Genomic DNA, 22848 nt, shown 5'->3' on the forward strand with positions numbered 1-22848 from the left:
AATTTCTTCTATGAGTTGTGAGTCAACTTGCTAATCTCCACTTTCAGCATCTTCAGTCTCACAACAAAGAGGAGGGCTTTCAGTCACTGAACAACGGAATGGGAAATATATGCTGGAGAATAAGGGAAAGGAAGTCCCTGCACTATAGTGCTGGCAAAAGAGCGATGAAGAGCAATGTGCTCAGTATGGACAAAAAGGAAGAAGTAGGTGGTTAGGGGATGCCAAGAGTGGTGCTATAATAGAAAGTAATATCATGTATCGAATGCAGTCAGATACCCCAAAATATAAACAACAGAAAACGAACAAGAGTCCTCCATATTCATTAGTCATGTGACCTTCCACATCTGGCATTTCGGAGCTGGATTCTTAGTGGGAACTAGTCTGTGGACTTCAAAAGATTTAATACTTACCCTGCTTTGGAACGGACTAATTTATCCTTAACCAGACTTCAAAATTTGATAAAAAGTCCTTTTTGCATCTTCGACTCACATATTTGTCATATTTCATTATTCGATATAAATTGGATTTTTGTTTTTGTTTTATTGATAAAAAAAAATAGAAAAAAAATGAAAGAAACATTCCATGTATCAGAGTCTGAAAATCTGCTGCACCAACCAACAACAACTGAACCTAACCTCGGCCACATTTGCACAAGCGTCCAAGGTGTCGGTCCCCAGGAGATCTGCCAAAATAACATTTCACACTTGGAGTTTCTTCTCATTAAATTTTGTTTAGAAAAAAAAAAAAATAAAGAAAAAGAAAAATGCTATTTTTGACGGGATCCCAAAATGCATGCATAAAATTTAAAGGAACCCTTAATATGCTAAGGAAAACATCATCACACCGACATATATTTTCTTAAATAGACCGTAAAACGCGTTGCGGGAACCCCGCTTCTGAAATGTCTACATATATGCTTCTTATAAAGATGTATTCATCATTTCGCTCCTCAAAAGCTAATTTTATTGCACTGGGCTAAGCTTATTCTAAATACCTAGGCCATAACATAAGTGTCAAAAAACACTCCATTATTTACAATGCAGAATTCGAGGGCTCGTACAGATGAATATACTCATTGATAAAGGGCGCCCGTTCATTTACGTTCTCTCCCGTGCTCCCCCCATCACAGGTGTGACGGCCAGAATTAACCAAGAAATTATCACTTATGGGATTACCAAATTACTACTATCATTAATATATGCTGGGTGGTAAAAACAACTATTAACCCTACTGTTGTCTTCGGTCAAAAATGACCGACCTTGAACTTCAATATTCTTTAAAATATTCCCGATGTGGCTCTGAAACCCGTGGCCGACCGACCCATCCTCATTTAAGTCAATCAACCACCAGTTTCAGAACCGCATCTTGAACACCCCAAAAAATACCAAAGTTCAAAATCGGTCTCCCCAGACCGAAGACAACAGCAGGGTTAATAAAGTAACCTATGGATTGTACAAACATGGTCCTCTACAGCCCACGCTCAACTCCAGCCAGCTGACAAAAAACACTCAAAAAATGTGGGAAAAACACGCAAAAGCAGTGTCGGACTGGCCCACCGGGAGATCGGAGAATCCTCCGGTGGGCCCTCCCCCTCACCAGACTCCTGCTCTGTCCTGTATTATGATTGCATGCACCCAGCAGTGAGTGTTATTCCATAACGTGGTGCCGGCCGCCTGCACCGCTCAGTAACATGTGATGTGAGGTGAGAGCTTTCTCTTCACCTGCTGCGGCTTCTACTGATGTCTTGGCGCCGCTCTCTCAGCTGCGCAAGTGCTCATGAGATCAATAGAAGCGACAGCCGCAGGTAATAGAAAGCTCTCACCTCACATCACATGTTACTGAGCAGTGCAGGCGGCCGGCACCGGGTATAGAATAACCCGCACAGCGCCACGCACAGCACAGAGCCACAGGCTGTGAGACACTGCACACAGCGTCTAGAACGGAGTTGATTTTTTGAGGGCATAATGTCACTGGAAAGGGCGGGGCCTCCATCAGACCAGTGACCTGATAGCAGGAAGCAGAGCTGTGCCGACTGAGGCTGCTGGAGCCCTGTAAGTAGAGGACCGAGGGGGCTGCACTATGGAACTGTGGGAGGAGAGGAATGAGGGTCTGCACAATGGATCCTTGCACAGACAGGAATGAAGACCCAGGACTCAGTGTGAGTGGTCAGAGGATGAATTTATTTGATGTAACTTGAAAGGGGCTGTGTGGAGAAGGGGGGAGGATGAGGCTGTGTGGAGAAGGAGAGATGATGAGGGGGCTGTGTGGAGAAGAGATGATGAGGGGGCTGTGTGGAGAAGAAGAGATGATGAGGGGGCTGTGTGGAGAAGGGGGGAGGATGAGGCTGTGTGGAGAAGGAGAGATGATGAGGGGGCTGTGTGGAGGAGAGATGAGGGGGCTGTGTGGAGAAGGAGAGATGATGAGGGGGCTGTGTGGAGGAGGGATGATGAGGGGGCTGTGTGGAGGAGGGATGATGAGGAGGCTGTGTGGAGAAGAGATGATGAGGAGGCTGTGTGGAGAAGATGAGATGATGAGGGGGCTGTGTGGAGAAGGAGAGATGAGGGGGCTGTGTGGAGAAGGGATGATGAGGGGGCTGTGTGGGGAAGGAGAGATGAGGAGGCTGTGTGGAGAAGGAGACATGATGAGGGGGCTGTGTGGAGAAGGAGGGATGATGAGGGGGCTGTGTGGAGGAGGGATGATGAGGGGGCTGTGTGGAGAAGGAGGGATGATGAGGGGGCTGTGTGGAGAAGGAGGGATGGTGAGGGGTTGTGTGGAGGAGGAGGGATGATGAGGGGGCTGTGTGGAGGAGGGATGATGAGGGGGCTGTGTGGAGAAGGAGGGCTGATGAGGGGGCTGTGTGGAGAAGGAGGGATGATGAGGGGGCTGTGTGGAGAAGGAGGGATGATGAGGGGGCTGTGTGGAGAAGGAGGAATGGTGAGGGGGTTGTGTGGAGGAGGAGGGATGATGAGGGGGCTGTGTGGAGAAGGAGGGATGATGAGGGGGCTGTGTGGAGGAGGGATGATGAGGGGGCTGTGTGGAGGAGGGATGATGAGGGGCTGTGTGGAAAAGGAGGGATGATGAGGGGGCTGTGTGGAGAAGGAGGGATGATGAGGGGGCTGTGTGGAGAAGAAGGGATGATGAGGGGCTGTGTGGAAAAGGAGGGATGATGAGGGGGCTGTGTGGAGAAGGAGGGATGATGAGCGGGCTGTGTGGAGAAGGAGGGATGATGAGGGGGCTGTGTGGAGAAGAAGGGATGATGAGGGGCTGTGTGGAAAAGGAGAGATGATGAGGGGGCTGTGTGGAGAAGGAGGGATGATGAGGGGGCTGTGTGGAGAAGGAGGGATGATGAGGGGCTGTGTGGAAAAGGAGGGATGATGAGCTTTGTGGAAAAGGGGGGGGTGATGAGGGGGCTGTGTGGAGAAGGGGGGATGATGAGGGGGCTGTGTGGAGAAGGAGGGATGATGAGGGGGCTGTGTGGAGAAGGAGGGATGATGAGGGGCTGTGTGGAAAAGGAGGGATGATGAGCTTTGTGGAAAAGGGGGGGGTGATGAGGGGGCTGTGTGGAGAAGGGGGGATGATGAGGAGGCTGTGTGGAAAAGGGGGGATGATGAGCTTTGTGGAAAAAGAGGTGATCCAGGGCTGTGTGGAGAAGAGGGGGGGAGTGAGAAAAAGCCCATTGGTGAGTTCACCGCCTCTGCACTGTGGGACTTTCTCACTGTGCTAGTGGGGATCTCACCAAGGTCACCGCAGTTCAGGGGCCTGGCTGAGAACATAGCCTCAGTGACTTGCCGTAACCTCGATGAGGTTAGCCGACGCCAGTGACGGAGGTAAACTTTATACCTCCGATCACAGCTGTGGGCTCACATTATTTGACAGCGTGTGAACATCAGCTGTCTGACTGGCGGATCAGAAGCAGTGTTTGCTGCTCTGTCTTGCATCTGACAGAGTGGTAAACACTGGATGTATTGGCCCCCCATTCAAATGAATAGGGTCCAGGTACTGTTCTGGTACCCGAACCTGGTCTCATTTTTAACTGTTCGGCCGGACCCGAACATCTAGGGGTCCGCTCATCTCTAATCCTGTGTCTAGTGTGTGACTGGTTATGTATGGTGCGTGAGTGTGTCATGTGGCTAGCGTATGACTGGTGTGTGTGTCACATGTATGTATCCTTTGTCTAGCGTGTGACTGGTGTGTATGTGTCGTGTCTATTGTGTGTATGTGGCACATGTCTAAATAATAAAATCTTTCTGTGCTTATAGAATATCATTGTTCTAGGTTTTACATAAAATTATCTGCTGCCGGTAAGGGTGCTTAACTAGATGGAAACTAAGGCTACTTTCACACTTCCATCTTCAAAATCTGCACAGGATCCATCAAGACGTTGAAATGACGGATCCTGTGCAGATTGTGGAAAACGTGTGCACTGGGCCCGTCTTTCTGACGGACCCGTCGAAGCTGTGTGCACCTGTTGTGTATGCGTCTTCGCAGCGGTTTTCCGCTGCGAAAACGCATACACAACACAAACCAGGTAAAAAAAAAAATAAAAAATCGCGGTATTCTCACCTACCGGCGTTCCCACGCAGCGATGCTCTTTGTAGCTAGCAAAAAACGTTCCTCTGAACGTTTTCTCTGCCCGACGGACCGTTTTTTTGATGCAGGATCCAGTGAAAAAGGGATGACTCTGCAGCTAGTACCCCTTAAGCATGGTGGGCCCTTAGAATGATTTTCTCTGGTGGGCCCACACTACTCCAGTCCGACGCTGTGCAAAAGTGTCTGCTGCAAATAGTTAATGTGTGCACACATCCATGGTCCAAGGGGTAACGTTTCTCCTTGCGGAGATTGACATGCCAAGGTGAGGAGACTTTTAAGCCGCAATGCTCCTCTGGGAAATCAACAAATTGTTTCATCACAGAGGAAGAGAACTAGAACTCTAGTGCTACCTATTGGAAGTAACGATCCTAAAAGTCAATATAAACTCACTAACGAGCCTTTTTGATGTTCTTTTGGAATTTGATATGCAAAATGGCTTTTATTCAAAGTCATGTGACAAGGCTCGTTAGAGAGTCAATATTGACTTTTAGGATTGCCGCTTCCTACAGGTGGCGCTAGAGTTCTAGTTCTCTTTCTCTCTGGAGAGACAAATTGGACATTCATGGTGTCACCCCTAATCTATACAATTCAATTGAAAAAGAAGCGGAAATCTTTTCGGGTGGAAAAAAGAAAATCAAAGAACTAAAATAATGTGGTTGTATAAATATTCACACTTTTAAGCTAATACTCTTTTGAATTCCCTTTGAATTTCTGGCAGCATTCAGTCTTTTGGGGTTGGAGTCTATCAGGGCGGCACATCTAGAACTGACGATCTTTGCCTGCTCCTCCTTGCAGTAGCGCCACATCTGTTAGATTGCGAGGGCATCTCTTCTGTACAGCGCCCTCTTCAGTTTGCCCACAGATTGCCACTTGGGTTCAGATCTGGGCTCAGGCTGGGTCATTCCAGACTTCAACCATCTTCTGGAGAAGCTGTTCTTTTGGCAATTTGGAGGTCGCTTAGGGGCTTTGTAGTGCTGAAGGGTGAAATTCCTCTTCATGTTTAGCTTTTTAGTAGAGACCTGGAAGTTTTGTTGCAAATTTGACTGTTATTTGTAACTGTTCATAATTCTCTCCACCTTGACTAAAGCCCTAGTTCCAGCTGCCAAAAAAACAGCCTCAAAGCATATTGCTGCCTCCACCATGCCTCACTATGGGTATGATGATCTTCTGGTGATGTGCAGTGTTGGCTTTGTGCCCAACATACCTTTTGAAATTATGTCCAAAGATTTCCATCTTGGTTTCATCAGACCAGAACACGTTTCCCACATGCTTTTGGCAGACTAGATGAAGGCTTTTGCCAAAATTTCTTGCAGCTCCTTTAATGTTACTGTCGACCTCTTGGCAGTCACCTGAAGCAGTTTTCATCTTGTTTTTTCTTCTATTTTTGAGGCATGTACAGTTCTAGGTAATGTCACTGTTGTGCCAAATTTCAGTCAATTCTTGATGACATCTTCAATTTATTCAAGGGTAGATCTAATGCCTTGGAAAAATCTTTTTACCCGGCTCATGACTGATAACTTTTATCAATGAGATCCCTTTGCTGTGTCATCAGCTGTTTATAGATCATGGCATAAAACAGGGAAATCCTACTAGAACAGAAAAACTTTGGGGTTAATAAGAATCCTTGTAAATAATGGCGGCCGTGAACGGACTACTATGTAACTTGAGGCTAAATGTGATTTGTTAATTCTGAGCACAACCCCCTTCCCCAATTATAACAGGGTGCTCACACTTATGTAAGTACATTATTTTAGAATTGGTATTAGAATTGTCTCCCTCAATATGATTTTAGTTTGTTTCTCAATGGATTTGTACAGATTATTGGCGACATTAAGGGTGAAAAGGGTTCTGAAATGATTCATCTTGGCAGCATTTTTCTTACATGACAAAAACCTGGCATTGTACACTTGTTATATCTGCGGCAGGAAAGGTACAAATGATTGAAAAGTTTTATTGTCACAGAAAGTCTTCTATTATTATTTATTAATTATGGTCTAGTTCAAGCCATAGTTATTCATAGTATTGTATCCAGTGTATTATTACATCTATGACGTCCGTGTCTCTATGGCCACCCTCTATTGTGTCCATATGCTCTATGGCACAACCTTATGTCAATGCCATATCATGCCCCCTTAATAATATATATGCTGCCAATATACCTTGACCAAATGCCCAATTCCTCTCTCATCCATGATGTCTCGGTGTATTATGACTCTCTCGTGTCAATCTTCTTTTATACACATAAGGATGAATGACCTCGGGGAGATCAAAACATCCAACACCGCGGAGACACCATCACGTGTTTCTCAACGCAGTGATCCCCAATGTAGACTATTCCCAAATACTGACCCCAATGTAGACTATTCCTAAATAATGACCACAATGTAGACTATTCCTAAATAACGACCTCAATGTAGACTATTCCTAAATACTTGTAGAAAAGCCGCGGAGACACCATCACGTGTTTCTCAACGCAGTGATCCCCAATGTAGACTATCCCCAAAATACTGACCCCAATATAGACTATTCCCAAATACTGACCCCAATGTAGACTATTCCTAAATAATGACCCCAATGTAGACTATTCCTAAATAATAACCCCAATGTAGACTATTCCTAAATAATGACCCCAATGTAGACTATTCCTAAATACTTGTAGAAAAGCCGCGGAGACACCATCACGTGTTTCTCAACACAAGCAATAAATAGCCAGGTCTTTCACCGGGAAGGAACAACCACGGGAAAGGCAGCATCCAAGAAGGTTGTTCCTTCCCGGTGAAAGACCTGGCTATTTTTTGCTTGCGTTGAGAAACACGTGATGGTGTCTCCGCGGCTTTTCTACACGAATCTGCTTTTATACGGCATCTGGATAGGGATCGCCCTAATCGCACTTCATTCTGCACGTTTTGCCACCAGTTTTGGTACGTTTTTCACTATTTTGCAGTCATTTTCTCTCCAAGTTGCACACACCCCTGCTAATAACACAGCGTGGACCTGTGCAACTTTGCCTTTCAGGAATCAGCCCCGGAGTCCCTCTTATCTTCATGTCAGCCACTGATTGCATAAAGATGATGACAAACACTAGAATGAACATCATTGTACATTTAATATCGTTTAATTACATGCTCAATGATTTGCCCTACAATGAATATGCATCGGATCATTTGAATATTAATTAATAATGTGTATATGAGAAGTGATGCGCGACATGAAGCAAGGGTTGTTCGGCATTATGAAGCTTCTCTTAAATAATATGTAAATCCATATTAAAGGATATCCTCGCCATCGGAAACCATCGCCTTATTGTTGAATTTACTGAGTGTGAGATCTTATGAAGGTATCAGCGAATCCGAACGGTAAAGTTCGGGGTTCGTATCGGACACCATGTATCCGGTGTCAAACCCCGAACATGGACTTTTAAAGGGAAGTCGGTGCTGCTGTTTGGGTTTACCAGCCAACTAAAGCTTGTTGAAAGGCTGCCTCCCCGCAAGTAGAGTATTTGACAGCACCACCAGTGTCATCGAGCTTCTTCACACCATCCCATGGAAGTGTTCAGCTCTCCATCCCCCAAATCCTCAAGAGAAAGGAGAGAGGAAGTACCACCCTACCCACCCACGAGCCATAGTCCTAAATTACAGCTTTTCAAAACTCCAGGCCTCTGAAATGATGACATTCCTGCTGGTGGAGACGGAGAGTTTAAAGAAATATGGCCGTGGTTGACCCGCAGTACGCTGCTCCCTGCCATCTCTGCTCTGCACACACATGTTGCGGACCAAAATAATGTGCCATGCTATCAGTGACGAGATCCACATAACCACCGATATGTGGACCAGTAAGCACAGGCATGGACATTGCATCTCTCTAACTGCCCACTGGATAAATGTAGTGGAGACCGGGACAGAGGCAGAAGGCGTTCCAACGCCTGTCCTACCACCACCGAGGATTGGTGGACGTTTCTTTGTCTATATTGCCTCTTCCTTCTCTTCCTCCACCACCTCCTCATCCGGTCACAGTAAGACCTGCACCACCAACTTCAGCACAGCCAGGGGGAAATGACAGTAGGCTGTTCTGAAACTCATCTGTTTGGAGGACAAATCCCATATGGCGCAGGAGCTGTGGATGGGGATCAAACAGCAGACAGGTGATTGGTTTGTGCTGGCGAACCTCAAGCCTGGTGGGGTGCGATAACTGGCAAAATCTCGAAGCAGGTCTGGGCCTAGCCAGATTGACACATATCCCTTGCCTGGTGCAAGTTCTGAATTTGGTGGCACAGACCTTCCTTAAAAATTAGAGAGCTGCTGCTGAAACTGTGAGCTTTCATCGTTCTCACCCTGCTGCTGGTTGCCTGCATCATCACTTCACTTCTGCCTTCCTGCTCACCGCCTTATATGCAACGTACCAACAAGGTGGAACTCCACCATGAATATGCTGGAGAGATTGTGCGAACAGCAGCAGGTAATAATGGAGTTTCCGCTGCAGGACACACGCTCTGTGGAACAAAACCACTTCACCACCAATGAGTGGGCCACCATGCGGGACGTGTGTGCCGTGTTGCGCTACATTGAATACTCCACCAACATGGCCAGCACTGATGAAGCCATCATAAGCATTACTATACCACATATGCCTGCTTGAAAAAATACTTCAGGCAATGATGGCTGTGATGGTGGCCTCAAAACAAAGAGGATCAGGAGGACCACGGACCATTCACATCATTATCAGGCCTGTCGTCCACACGTGGCTGGAAGGGTGGGTTCCTTTACCAACCGCGGCCTGGTACACAACTGTCCAACCAGAGGACAGTTTTGGCGGATGAGGATAAGGAACCGTGTTCACAGCAGGGTGGCACTCAAAGCAGCTGAGGGGGATACAGAAGACCAGACCATACACCTCCCACCGAGGACGGCTTGTCATTGCCTCTGGGCAATTTTGGGGCCTTTCCAAGTTAAAAAAAAAAAAAAAAAAAACTAAATAAAAATTTAAAAAAACACACAAAAAGCACAAAAACAGTGTTGACTGCATCCTCCTCTGCTTCTTCCACCTACACTGCCATCTCCATCTTCACCTTCTCAACTTGGACCTCCGCCTCCTGGTTCTAGATTATTTTTAATTTTTTCTATTTTTTTTCTATGTTCTTTTAAATATTTTCTCCCCCGAAAAACAAAAATACATAAAAACAGTGTTGGATACTTTCTACCCTCCCTCTTCCACCTGCACCGCCACCTCCTCCTCCACTTAGACCTCTGCTTTCTGGTTCAAGATTATTATTATTTCTTTTCAATATTTTAAGTTCTTTACCTTTCCACATTAGTTTGCAGGATAACTTTCCTGCTGTTATACCCATTTTTCTTCCTTTTTCAGCCCCCTACTCCTTACTATCCCCATTTTACAAGCACAAAAGTTCAGGCCCCCATTGACCTCTATTGGCTGTGAGCTCGTCTTATTATGCTGGGAAGGGCCCAATAACCATAGAGTTTCCCAACCTATTCGGTTCAGCTCATGGCTGACTGCTTTACCTTTGCTGTGGGACCGTAAAAAATGATGTGGGTCTCCCCATTTTTAATAACCAGCTAAGGCAAAGCAAACAGCTGGAGGCTGATAGGCTGGGAAGGTCCATGGATATTGGCCCCTTCCCAGCATAATAAGAGCAGCTCACAGCTGTCTGCCTTCCCTTGGTTTGTTTTTTTTTCATGTATTCATACACAAGCACAGTAAAATAGACACGCAAAGGTTCTGTTCCAGTCCTCCACTTGGCCGTTCGCCTCCTAGTTCTAAATTATTATTTTTATTTTAATCTGTGTTATTTTAAGTCATTTCCTTATCCACATTTGTTTGGAGGGCAATTGTCTTAGACTTAACCCCATTTTGTTTCCTTTTGCAGCCCTCCTAGCCCTTACAGTGACCATTTTGCAGCAAAAAAGTTTGGGTCCTCATTGCCTTCTATGGGGCCCAAGTTTCGAACTTCCACGGGTCCGCTCATCCCTAATCTTATGCACATGGGCATATTATGGATCTTATCTTGTCATGGACATTTTTTTTCTATTAAATGCTTGCATTTTTGCAATTGGATTTACGCTAATTAAACATGTTGCTACATTTTCCTTCTATAGCCTCTGTGTTGCACTGTCAATTGCTTGCTGTAGAATGAGGTAACTGAGAATCCATAAGTGAGCTGTTCCGATGAGGAGTTTGTAGCTCATTTATCTGTTATTTTCTGAGCCCCTTTGTACTGATTTATGACCCCATACCATATGAAGATTGAGCTGAACTTTGATGTGGTCATACGAAAACACAGAAGAGCAGAAAAAAAGACAGATAAGATAGCTACAAATGCTCACTAATGGATTCTCAGATAATTCATTCTGCAGCCAGCAATATACAGTGAAGCAAAGAGCCTGTTTTTTTTAGATGGAAAAGACATGGTCAAAAGTAGCCAAATTTTTGCTTTTATTTTAATCACACCTACTCCTATGATAATTCTTTTTTTTTTTTTTTCTTTTTTTTTCTTTTTTTTTTATCCGTCATACAGTTCCAGAGATATAGGCCTATTTATTTAGTGCTTTTTTTATTTTAATGATATTTACCAAAGGGGCATCTTTTACAGGGTAATAATGCAGAGCATCCTAAAGGCTCGCCCCAGAGTGTCCTATGAGCACCGCCCTCTTGTAAAGACCATAAGTTAGAAGAAAAAGAACTAAGATAAATACAAAAATAAAAGTAAATACTCAGCTGAGCAAGAGAAATATAAGAACAAAAACGGGTTACTTTTCAGTGTCAGGTCCTCTTTAAGGACTAATAAATAATACCGTTCTATAGCAATAAGGTGTTGTAAATATAATTCAGTCCAATTTTGTAAGCAATTGAAGCTTCAATTCAATCTAAGAGATTGGGATTACTTTTTTTTTAAACATTTTAGTTAGTATCATGATTACAAAAATGGTACTGCTACCCACACTCCTATATTATTATTTTTATATACGGTAATTATATTTTAATTTATGTGTTTATCATATGAAATAATTCCATTTGGATGTATGAGATGAGTTTTTTGGCAATGAATTTGTGAAATTTCTATTTAGGGATAAAAAGTGAAGTAATAAAGAATTAAATTAAGGGACTAATAAATAATGCCGCACTATAGTGATATAGTTTTGTACTTACCTGCCCAATGTTGCCCACAATTTACTCTTTAGAGGCGAATACATTATTGATATAATAGAAGTGGGGATAAAAAGTGAAGTAATGAAGTATGAAATTAAGGGGCTAATAAATAATACCGTACTATAGTAATCTAGCTTTGTACTTACCTGCCTAATATTGTACACAATTTACTCTTTAGAAGCAAATACATTATTGGTGTAATAGGAGTGGGGCTTAAAAAATGGAGTAATGAAGTATGAAATTAAGGGGCTAATAAATAATACCGTACTATAGTAATCTAGCTTTGTACTTACCTGCCTAATATTGTACACAATTTACTCTTTAGAAGCAAATACATTATCGGTGTAATAGGAGTGGGGCTTAAAAAATGGAGTAATGAAGTATGAAATTAAGGGGCTAATAAATAATACCGTACTATAGTAATATAGTTTTGTACTTACCTCCTCAATGTTGTACTCAATTTACTCTTTAGATGCAAATACATTATTGGTGTAATAGGAGTGGGGCTTAAAAAATGGAGTAATGAAGTATGAAATTAAGGGGCTAATAAATAATACCGTACTATAGTAATATAATAATAATAATAATAATTTTTATTTATATAGCGCCAACATATTCCACAGCGCTTTACAAATTATAGAGGGGACTTGTACAGACAATAGACATTACAGCATAACAGAAATACAGTTCAAAACAGATACCAGGAGGAGTGAGGGCCCTGCTCGCAAGCTTACAAACTATGGGGAAAAGGGGAGACACGAGAGGTGGATGGTAACAATTGCTTTAGTTATTCGGACCAGCCATAGTGTAAGGCTCAGGTGTTCATGTAAAGCTGCATGAACCAGTATGTAGCAGTACAGACACAGAGGGCTAATACTGCATAAAGTGTATGAGAACATGATGCGAGGAACCTTTTTTTTATTTTTTTTTATTATAAATAGGCCACACAGGGATGGTTAGATTAATGCATTGAGGCGGTAGGCCAGTCTGAACAAATGAGTTTTTAGGGCACGCTTAAAACTGTGGGGATTGGGGATTAATCGTATTAACCTAGGTAGTGCATTCCAAAGAATCGGCGCAGCACGTGTAAAGTCTTGGAGACGGGAGTGGGAGGTTCTGATTATTGAGGATGCTAACATATATAATATAATATAGTTTTGTACTTACCTCCTCAATGTTGTACTCAATTTACTCTTTAGAAGCAAATACATTATTGGTGTAATATGAGTGGGGCTTAAAAAATGATGTAATGAAGTATGAAATTAAGGGACTAATAAATAATACCATATTATAGTAACCTAACTTCTTTCACACCTGCCCAATGTTATACACAAATTGTAATCTGCATTAATAAAATGAAAAAGTTAGATTTCTATATTTATTATTATTAATAACTATTCTAATTTCAATGTATTTAGCACAACAACCCCATTGCAATGAATCTGTGAGTGTACCCATACGAAAACACTGCATTATTGTAATGAGGATTGTGATAATAAATAATATCGTAGTGCCGTAATAATGTATGTTATAGCAAAAAAAATCATATTTTGCATGAATGAAATGTTAGGATTTTTCCCACATGTTTTTCTAGGGTCAAGGTGTAAACAAGTTCTACTACTACTTATCTTATAGATATATTTTACTTTTTGCTTTTGTATCGCACATAGAATGATCTGCTATATAATGTTAGTATAATCCAATAGAATATATGGATATATGTGTTTTGTGCCCCACCAATAGCGGATTAGCTGTTGTGTTGCCCCATCACACCGCCATCATAAATATAATATAATGAACAGAAAAGAGGACGCACCTTGTGTAATAATATAAGAATGCAGCATACTCATCTTGCTATCCTTTGTGGTTTTTCTCCTTTAAGTATCCAGGTCCCCCCCACCAGTCTCCATGAATAAAGTGTGACCTCTGCAGCCAATCACTGGCTGCAGGGGCCACAAATCCATACAATCAGAAAAGCAACGTATAGGCATCTCTAGGAAAGAAACAGTAGTGGGGGATCACTGGGTGAGGGCACTGTATTTCTTTTTTCAAAATAAAATAGGGGTGGACAACCCCCTTAATAGACCTATTAAAGGTGAAATGTCATTCTTTTTAGATTCATGGAACATTGCTTTCTAGAACATTGAGTCAAGTTTCTTGCGCCAAAGTAATGTTCCTGTGCATAGAAAAATCTGCTGTCAAACTAAATGTTTATTAGGCTGGTAAAACAGTTGTATAGTATGTCTAGTGCAGCAATAGTGTCATTATTTCCATGCTATACCACCCTTAAAGGGGGTGTCCAGACTTGGAATTGAAGTCTGCAGTCATTATATGTCTTGCTGACGTGTGAATCTTCACAGTGTGCACAGTGCGCGCTGTCAGGATTTGCCGATGTCGGGAGATGGAGATTTGCATACATGCAGTCATGTGCCGACTAGTTGTGTGCTGCTTTGCTCAATGCAAGTGAATTGAGTGAAGTGAAACACGTCTAGTTGGAATTTTGGCCGGAAGTATGCAAATCACTGGAGAATCCTGACAGCGCACACTGTACACGCTGTGGATTCACAGGTCACGTAGAGTAACTGCAGACTTAAGCCCCAAGCCTGGACAATCCCATGATTGGCATGTCTTTGACACTTTTCAATCACAGCTATCACTTATGTTGCATGTGTGCCCAACCTGGTGCATGGCAGCTTTGCCTACAGAAAGGAGAACACTGCGCATGCGCAGGATTTCACGAGTGATTTCTTTGACGCAGCAGTGACACAGAGATGTTGATTGAGCAGAATTATGTCACAGGTATCATAAGTAAGATCTTGCACACTTGTCCTTTTTTCTCCGCATGGGGGTAATGGCATCCCGGATCTACTGTGCATGTGTAGAGCCAGGACCAGACAGCGCATGCTCAAGATTTCACGAGTGATTTCTTTGACGCAGCAGTGACACAGAGATGTTGATTGAGCAGAATTACGTCACAGGTATCATAAGTAATATCTTGCACACTTGTCTTTTGTTCTCCGCATGGGGGTAATGGCATCCCGGATCTACTGTGCATGTGTAGAGCCAGGACCAGACAGCGCATGCTCAAGATTTCACGAGTGATTTCTTTGACGCAGCAGTGACACAGAGATGTTGATTGAGCAGAATTACATCACAGGTATCATAAGTAATATCTTGCACACTTGTCTTTTGTTCTCCGCATGGGGGTAATGGCATCCCGGATCTACTGTGCATGTGTAGAGCCAGGACCAGACAGCGCATGCTCAAGATTTCACGAGTGATTTCTTTGACGCAGCAGTGACACAGAGATGTTGATTGAGCAGAATTATGTCACAGGTATCATAAGTAATATCTTGCAGACTTGTCTTTTGTTCTCCGCATGGGGGCAATGGCATCATGGATTTACTGCGCATGTGTAGAGCCAGGACCAGACAGCGCATGCTCAAGATTTCACGAGTGATACTTGTAACTTAGCAGCGGCAATTCGATGTCGATCTAGCATTTAAGGGTGGTGCAGTGAGGCCGGACGATGCGCTCGCCACATATCAGCCCGCCCACATTTCACCGCCAGCCCTATTTACATGGAGTTACAAGTGGATTTTTCTCTGCAATGGAGCATCACATTGGGCAGAGGTTGTGAGATCATCCACGACTTTGAGTGATGGAAGTTTTAGTTGAATATTTCAGTCGGAATCCGAGGCTGCAAGGAATGAAAAAGGAAATCAGGCGAGGGGCGGATACTCCAAAGGGTCCACGTTAAGACCAAACTTTTTTTGAAGTCTGTATTAATTCCATTCTGTCGATTATAGTCAGCAGCCATTTAAGGACATTTTTATTTCCATCCCTTGTCAAGAAAAATTGCCGATTCCAAAAAAAAGAAAAAAAAATAAATTCCATTTTCGTCTCTAATGGCCCTGCTACGCGTGACATACTTTTTTATTTAATACGGTTAATATATGGCACCAGAAAAAAAAAAAAAAGGTATTCATTATACATTGCAAATGTCAGGTATGTACTTTACAAGAAATATATTTTGCAGGTTCTAATAGACTGGTGTTTCTGACCAGGGAAATGCTTTTTGTGAGACGGCGAAGGGAAGGCTGACAACTGATATTTAATAAGTGATGAATCCTTGTATTAGTCATAAGGATCTTAAAGAAAAATGTCTCTTAATACTTGTGAAAAACTTTCCGCATCACTAGCCCAAAGGCAACGTGTAACCTTTTTATTACCTAATTAGGGATGTCTATTATCTTACAACAATGTGTCTTAAAGTCACAAGGAAAATGCCACTTTGATAATCACTTTCAATTAGCTTTAAGCTAAGCGGGCGCTCGTAAAATGTCTTCCTTTTTTAATTTTGAATTAGGAAACACTGTAGACATAATCTTTCCAGAGTGTGTGTAATTTAAGGCAGTTTATGCTAAAATAAATCAAAAAAAGTATAATTGTCCTAAGTCTACGGCGCAGTTATAGAAGAGTGATATCGTTACCTGATCATTAGCAGATTAGACAACTAGTTCATCTTTGGTGGCTTTTCCCGCGAGCTAACCTTTCCCGGTCTTTATCGGTGTCTATTAGATCTATGGCCAAGTGAATGTAAGGTGCTATTTAAGACCTACACAAAAATTAATGGGCCTGGTACGTGGATGATTATTAACATTTAAGCGTTTTAACTTCTCAAATAGGATTTCGTTAAACTCCTTTATTTCCAACTGTTTAGTTTCAATTTGGGAAAATTTAGACAATTAAAAAAAAAAAAAAAATAGGATAAGAAAAATTTGAGGTTGGGTTCAGCCTTGAGTTAAGGGTTCAAATCCATCTAAGAACGGCAGATTGTTCCTTCTTATATGGGATTCTTCAAACTTTTTAGAACTTAACTTTTTATTCTTTGAAATACCCCTTTATCAACCAGCCACAAGCAGGTGATAACTACTAGTTCTGACCAATAAAAGTCTCATCAGTAGCCAGAAGGTGGGACTTTGGTCCCATGGTTAAAAGGAGCCATGGTTGAACATGCGCACTATAGTTCCATTCAATCTCTACGGGACTGCCCAAGATGCTTGACCACCACCGCATTCAAACGGGACGACAGAAGTTTTGGTAGTTGGGGGTGTTTATCAACCTGCAGGTTCTCAATGATATAGTAGATATTATCTTGATGTAGAGTTATGGGTTCGAATCGGGTCAAGAAAGATCTGGTACTCAGTGTTTGCACTGTAGGTAGTTCCTCCTTGTAAGGGGTTCCTCAACCATTATGAAAACGAAAAGGAGTATTCTATGTAAGAAAAAGTTATCCACTGGTAGATGATGCCTGCTAGATTGGAGAACTAGCTCGAACGCCTGACATCCACCAAAATAACCCGACTGAGAACTGGTCAAATACACGCCCTGTTGCTCTATCCATTCTATAAGAGTCTGGTAAAGATGCTCCACTTGATTCCAACAGGTGACAGAAGTTTCCCATTTTGCCAATTTTAAAGGAATCTCAGAAGTCAGACCCCCATCTGTCTAGTAGCTGCCATCTTGTAGTAGGGATGTGGGCTTGAATCTGATTAAGCAAAACATAGAACTTTGTGTTTGTTGGTTGCCACTTTGTGTAACTGTTTCTTCGGCTATCAAAAAAAAGAGTATTCAAGGTAAAAAGAAATGATGACCCATCCCTATCTAAATGATGACCGCTCTACTGGACGACTAAATCTGAAACCTCCACGAATAACCAGAATGGGGGGCTTCCAACGAAGCATGTGCACTGCTGATCCATTTATTCTTTGTTGTTCTTCCCAAGATGCATGGTCACCACCACTCCATTCAAACAGACGTCCTATTCTCAATCAATCGGTGAAGATCTCAGCAGTGAGACCTCCACAAATCCAGGAGCTATCCTCTATCCTATGGATGGGTTAGACCTTTAAGTATATTAGATTAACGAAAAGGAAGTGCTGTTTTTCTTTTTTTTAAAAATGGCATACTGGCCAGTGGGTTCTATCTGGTACTGCAGAATAATAATTGAAGTTTAGTTCACTCGTCAAGACAAAGCGGCTTGTTGGCGCCCCACCTGTAACTGAGCACCTATGGCATATGACCTAGGTTGCCCTCCACCACATATGCCCCTGACTTACAGTACCCCTTAATAGGTACAACTGGGGCTCAACACCAAGAAATCCGCCCATCGAGAAAGACTTTTTAATAAAGTACTGCCTCTTTGGCTTTACGCCCCAATAAAGACAGAGATTTCAGTGTTTCCAATGTTGTGTATAAAGGCACGGATGATTGACCTCGTGGAGACCAAAACATCCAACTCCGTGGAGACACCATCACGTGTTTCTCAACGCAGTGATCCAGAACACTGCCCCCAAATATGCAAATGCAAGTAGAGGAGCTGCGGAGACACCATATCGTGTTTCTCAACGCAGGCAGTGAATAGCCAGGTCTTTCCCCGGGAAGGGACAACAAAGGGAAGGGTAGCATCCAATAAAGGTAAACATCCAATAAAGGAAAACCACCTATGCCAAGCATGGTATCCATCCACAGACAGCTGTTTCAGGGGTTTTTCCCCTCATCAGTGTGGAGTAGGAAACTGGCTATCAGGAGCAGTGCCTAGTAGAAAGTCTATAAAGGCACGGATGATTGACCTCGTGGAGACCAAAACATCCAACACCGCGGAGACACCATCACGTGTTTCTCAACGCAGTGATCAAATGTTGTGGGCATCTTCACTCTGTTATCCGGCCCCTGAATGTGACCTACGTGGTAGTCATCCCAAATACTCTTCCAAAAATGTTCTGAAATGCACTAATAATAATGTTTTGCTTTTCTTTTGTTTATGTAGATCAAGATTACTCACAAGAACCAAGCTCCAATGCTGATGGGACCTCCTCCGAGGAACAGTCTCTTCACATCCTTCATCAAAGGAACAATGAGCAGAAACAAAGAGTGAATGACGTTACCTATATGTAAATTCGATGGACATATTGGCCTCTTACCATGTGCTGCTGGGCTTAATAGCTGTATTTGGAATAATGGGCTTGTTTTGACAGTTTTTTTTTAAATTTTACGTTTAATTATTTTAAAGTTAAATTATGATTCTAATTTATTGTAATATTTTTTTTTTTTTATGTTTGGCATGTGCAGTCAGTATTTGTTTCTATGAAGCGACATTACTGCCTGTAATGGTTGCATGCATTGACTTTACTTTTATGCATCTGAATGCTCAGATCAGACTTGTCGTTTCCACATTGCGCACACAAAAGGAAGAAGCGCAGAGAGACGTTTAAAGGAAATATTTTGCTATAGTGGAGAACTGATGAGAACATGGATGCACATCTATAATGATAATTTAAAAGAAAAAAAATATTCTGTAATATCATGTATTTAGAGAAAGCCAGTGTCCAAAATGTCATTACCTAAGGGTCCGTGCACACAACTAAGGCTCGAGCATCTCTGTATGAAAGTGGAGGTGACCGAGGTCCAGTATGGCTCAGTGGCCAGCATTACTATTTCTACACTAATCAAAAAGATTACAAGACCCTCGGCAGAAACTTTTTGCCCCATCCGGTGTAAGCATGTAATTTTGACCTCCTATGATGGGTATTAGTCAAGATGCTATATATCCTGCACTGATCTGTACTCACATCCTCTACTCCAGAGCGGAATTCATAATTCTACTGGCTGCAGAGTTATATCTTCACAGATTCCAGTATTTGTTAATAGCAGGGATTATTCTGGTGATTTATACTCTTGGAAATGTTCTCCTTGTAGACTTAGTGCAGCGGCTGCATCTAGGAAAAAATAGGCAACTGCATCATTGCGGAGGGTGTTTGAGAACTTGCTTACTGGCTAGCTACTTCCAATAACCATCAGAAGTGTGAGTACAGCTCTGGAGAATAACACAGACTGTAACTGATTACAATGTAACTCAGGATCAGTACAGTAAGGAATGGAGAGTGTGTACACTCCGGCAGCAGAATAGTGAGTGCAGCTCTGGAGAATAATACAGGATCAGTAATGTAATGTATGTACACAGTGACTGCACCAGCAGAATAGTGAGCGCAGCTCTGGAGTATAATACAGGATGTAACTCAGGATCAGTAATGTAATGTATGTACACAGTGACTGCACCAGCAGAATAGTGAGTGCAGCTCTGGAGTATAATACAGGAGGTAACTCAGGATCAGTAATGTAATGTATGTACACAGTGACTGCACCAGCAGAATAGTGAGTGCAGCTCTGGAGTATAATACAGGATGTAACTCAGGATCAGTAATGTAATGTATGTACACAGTGACTGCACCAGCAGAATAGTGAGTGCAGCTCTGGAAAATAATACAAGATCAGTAATGTAATGTATGTACTCAGTGACTGCACAAGCAGAATAGTGAGTGCAGCTCTGGAGAATAATACAGGATGTAACTCAGGATCAGTAATGTAATGTATGTACACAGTGACTGCACCAGCAGAATAGTGAGTGCAGCTCTGGAGTATAATACAGGATGTAACTCAGGATCAGCAATGTAATGTATGTACACAGTGACTGCACCAGCAGAATAGTGAGTGCAGCTCTGGAGTATAATACATGATGTAACTTAGGATCAGTAATGTAATGTATGTACACAGTGACTGCACCAGCAGAATAGTGAGTGCAGCTCTGGAGTGTAATACAGGAGGTAACTCAGGATCAGTAATGTAATGTATGTACACAGTGACTGCACCAGCAGAATAGTGAGTGCAGCTCTGGAGTATAATACAGGATGTAACTCAGGATCAGTAATGTAATGTATGTACACAGTGACTGCACCAGCATAATAGTGAGTGCAGCTCTGGGGTATAATACAGGATGTAACTCAGGATCAGTAATGTAATGTATGTACACAGTGACTGCACCAGCATAATAGTGAGTGCAGCTCTGGAGTATAATACAGGAGGTAACTCAGGATCAGTAATGTAATGTATGTACTCAGTGACTGCACCAGCATAATAGTGAGTGCAGCTCTGGGGTATAATACAGGATGTAACTCAGGATCAGTAATGTAATGTATGTACACAGTGACTGCACCAGCAGAATAGTGAGTGCAGCTCTGGGGTACAATACAGGATGTAACTCAGGATCAGTAATGCAATGTATGTACACAGTGACTGCACCAGCAGAATAGTGAGTGCAGCTCTGGATTATAATACAGGGAGCAATTCATAATTGTTACAAGATTGTTTCAAGATAAACAATGTTTTTCAAAGGTGACCTAACTTTTTAAGTGAAACTTTTGGCATACCCATCAGTACTAATTGCAGATAAGCAGAAAACTGTCACCCAAATAGAATTGTGAGATTAGAGACTGGAATATCTCTTTAAAAATATATATTCCACATGGCAAATCATGTTCTGATCAGTTTCTTAATATAGGTTCCTGGCTGTTGGCGATACAATCATTTCTGTCTATACCATAGATTGTATGTACTGTCACCACTAGAGGGAACCTGCGAGCTTACTGCATACAGTTAATATTGAGTTCCATGTTTTAACTGTATGCTGCAAATTCTCAAGCTCCCCCTAGTGGTGGCTGTAGGAAGAAAGATTTTTTTACTAACTTTGTGTCTGCACAGGATTTAGAGATCCGTCTTAAATATTGAAGCTCCAACCACCGTAAAGTTATGTAGTGAAAGTAATGAGCACAGGATTTTTAACTGAAATAATGGACATTGACTTCAATCCATCAATCACGTTCTTGACTTTTATTTTTATTTATCTGAACCTCCTCCATCACAAAAGAGGTATGCATAAATAATTTGTGAAAATCTATACAGTGGCACAAATAACCAATCTGATCTTTAGAAAACACTCACTTAATAAACTGTTTCCCGCCAAAGATTTACTGACTGAGACGTCGGAGTAATGGGTTAATGCATAATTAATCAAGGGCATTGAATGAAATTCACAGCTGAAAAAAATAAATAAATAAATAAATTACAGCACTTTTGATTATCTTGGCAAGTGCTCAGATTACATTCCTGATGCATTAAGTAAACTTTTAAGAAATAGACGTCTGTTGCCGGGTAAGATACCAGCGGCTTTATGTGGATATTAGGGATCATTCTGTAAATTGTTACAAATTTTCATATGCAAAAATTCATATATGTAAATATTTGTAAAGTAATTTAGAGCATATATTTGCAAAGATGCTTATATACCATGGAGAGATTTATAAACCTTTTCCCATTGTAGGATGTAATAGTCGGGTTTGCATGTAAGGAGCATGCTCAAGAGCTGAGCCCGCACCCCATCGAGTCGTACATCAAAACTCAAACCCGTGCAAAGCTTTATCAACTGACAAATAAAAAAGTTATGTCTCCCAAAAAATGGTGAAACAAAGCAATTGTAGAATTACGTTTTTTTCACTATTTGAATGCACCTGAATTTTTTTTTTCCTTTTTCATAATGGAAAAATTATCAAGGTCTCTTTCAAAAATACAATTCCTCCCGCCAAAAAAAACAAGCCCTCATATGGCTCATCTTCCCTTGGAAGAAGCAAAATAAAAAAAAAAGCCCAAAAATTAAAAAAATTAGCAAGGGTGGGAGGATTTCTACGGGATGACCCAACTCAGCAAATTAGGTGATCATTGGGGGTCTCACCACGAGGTCCCCCGGCTATCCTGAGAACTAAGAACGGCACTTGGCTATCCGAGTCATAACGATATTGAATCTGACGGAAGAGTGATCCAAGTGATCGGCAAAATAGACATCATCCCAATGTATTATTTTTGTCAAGTACCCTATGTAAAAAGTGGACCTCGTGGCCAAAATTTGGGTTACGTCCAACATGCCCATAACAAATATTTACACTTCATTTTTGGTGAGCGGACGTTTCCCCGAGAGAAGGTCTAACTCTCTCGATATGACCCAAGACATATGGACATTTGGGGTTTTAGAAGATTGGCTCAATCCTTACAGTTGGTTACCAGTGGGTCAATGTCGGGCTCGTTGAGCGTGGGTTCAAATGAAGGTTTACAAAATATCCATTTGTAGAAATTCTTAAAGAAAAAAGAGTTTTCAGATACTCGATGGGATTCATCTAGATTGCACATCGTTTTGGGATGGACACC

At 42.1% G+C, this 22848-nt stretch overlaps 1 protein-coding gene across 3 annotated transcripts in view; it reads left to right on the top strand.

Annotated features, from left to right (window-relative positions):
• Positions 1-22275, top strand: part of DGKB (diacylglycerol kinase beta) — a 790513-nt gene extending 768238 nt beyond the window's left edge. For all 3 annotated transcript variants that reach the window (XM_069729311.1, XM_069729309.1, XM_069729312.1), the window contains exon 25: positions 18584-22275. In XM_069729311.1, coding sequence (XP_069585412.1) covers positions 18584-18691 — 108 coding nt within the window. In that variant the 3' untranslated portion in view covers positions 18692-22275. The remainder of the gene's footprint in view (positions 1-18583) is intronic.
• The last annotated feature ends 573 nt before the right edge of the window (positions 22276-22848 follow it).

The sequence above is a fragment of the Ranitomeya imitator genome, chromosome 6, assembly GCF_032444005.1.
Source record: "Ranitomeya imitator isolate aRanImi1 chromosome 6, aRanImi1.pri, whole genome shotgun sequence".
NCBI classification, from domain to species: domain Eukaryota; kingdom Metazoa; phylum Chordata; class Amphibia; order Anura; family Dendrobatidae; genus Ranitomeya; species Ranitomeya imitator.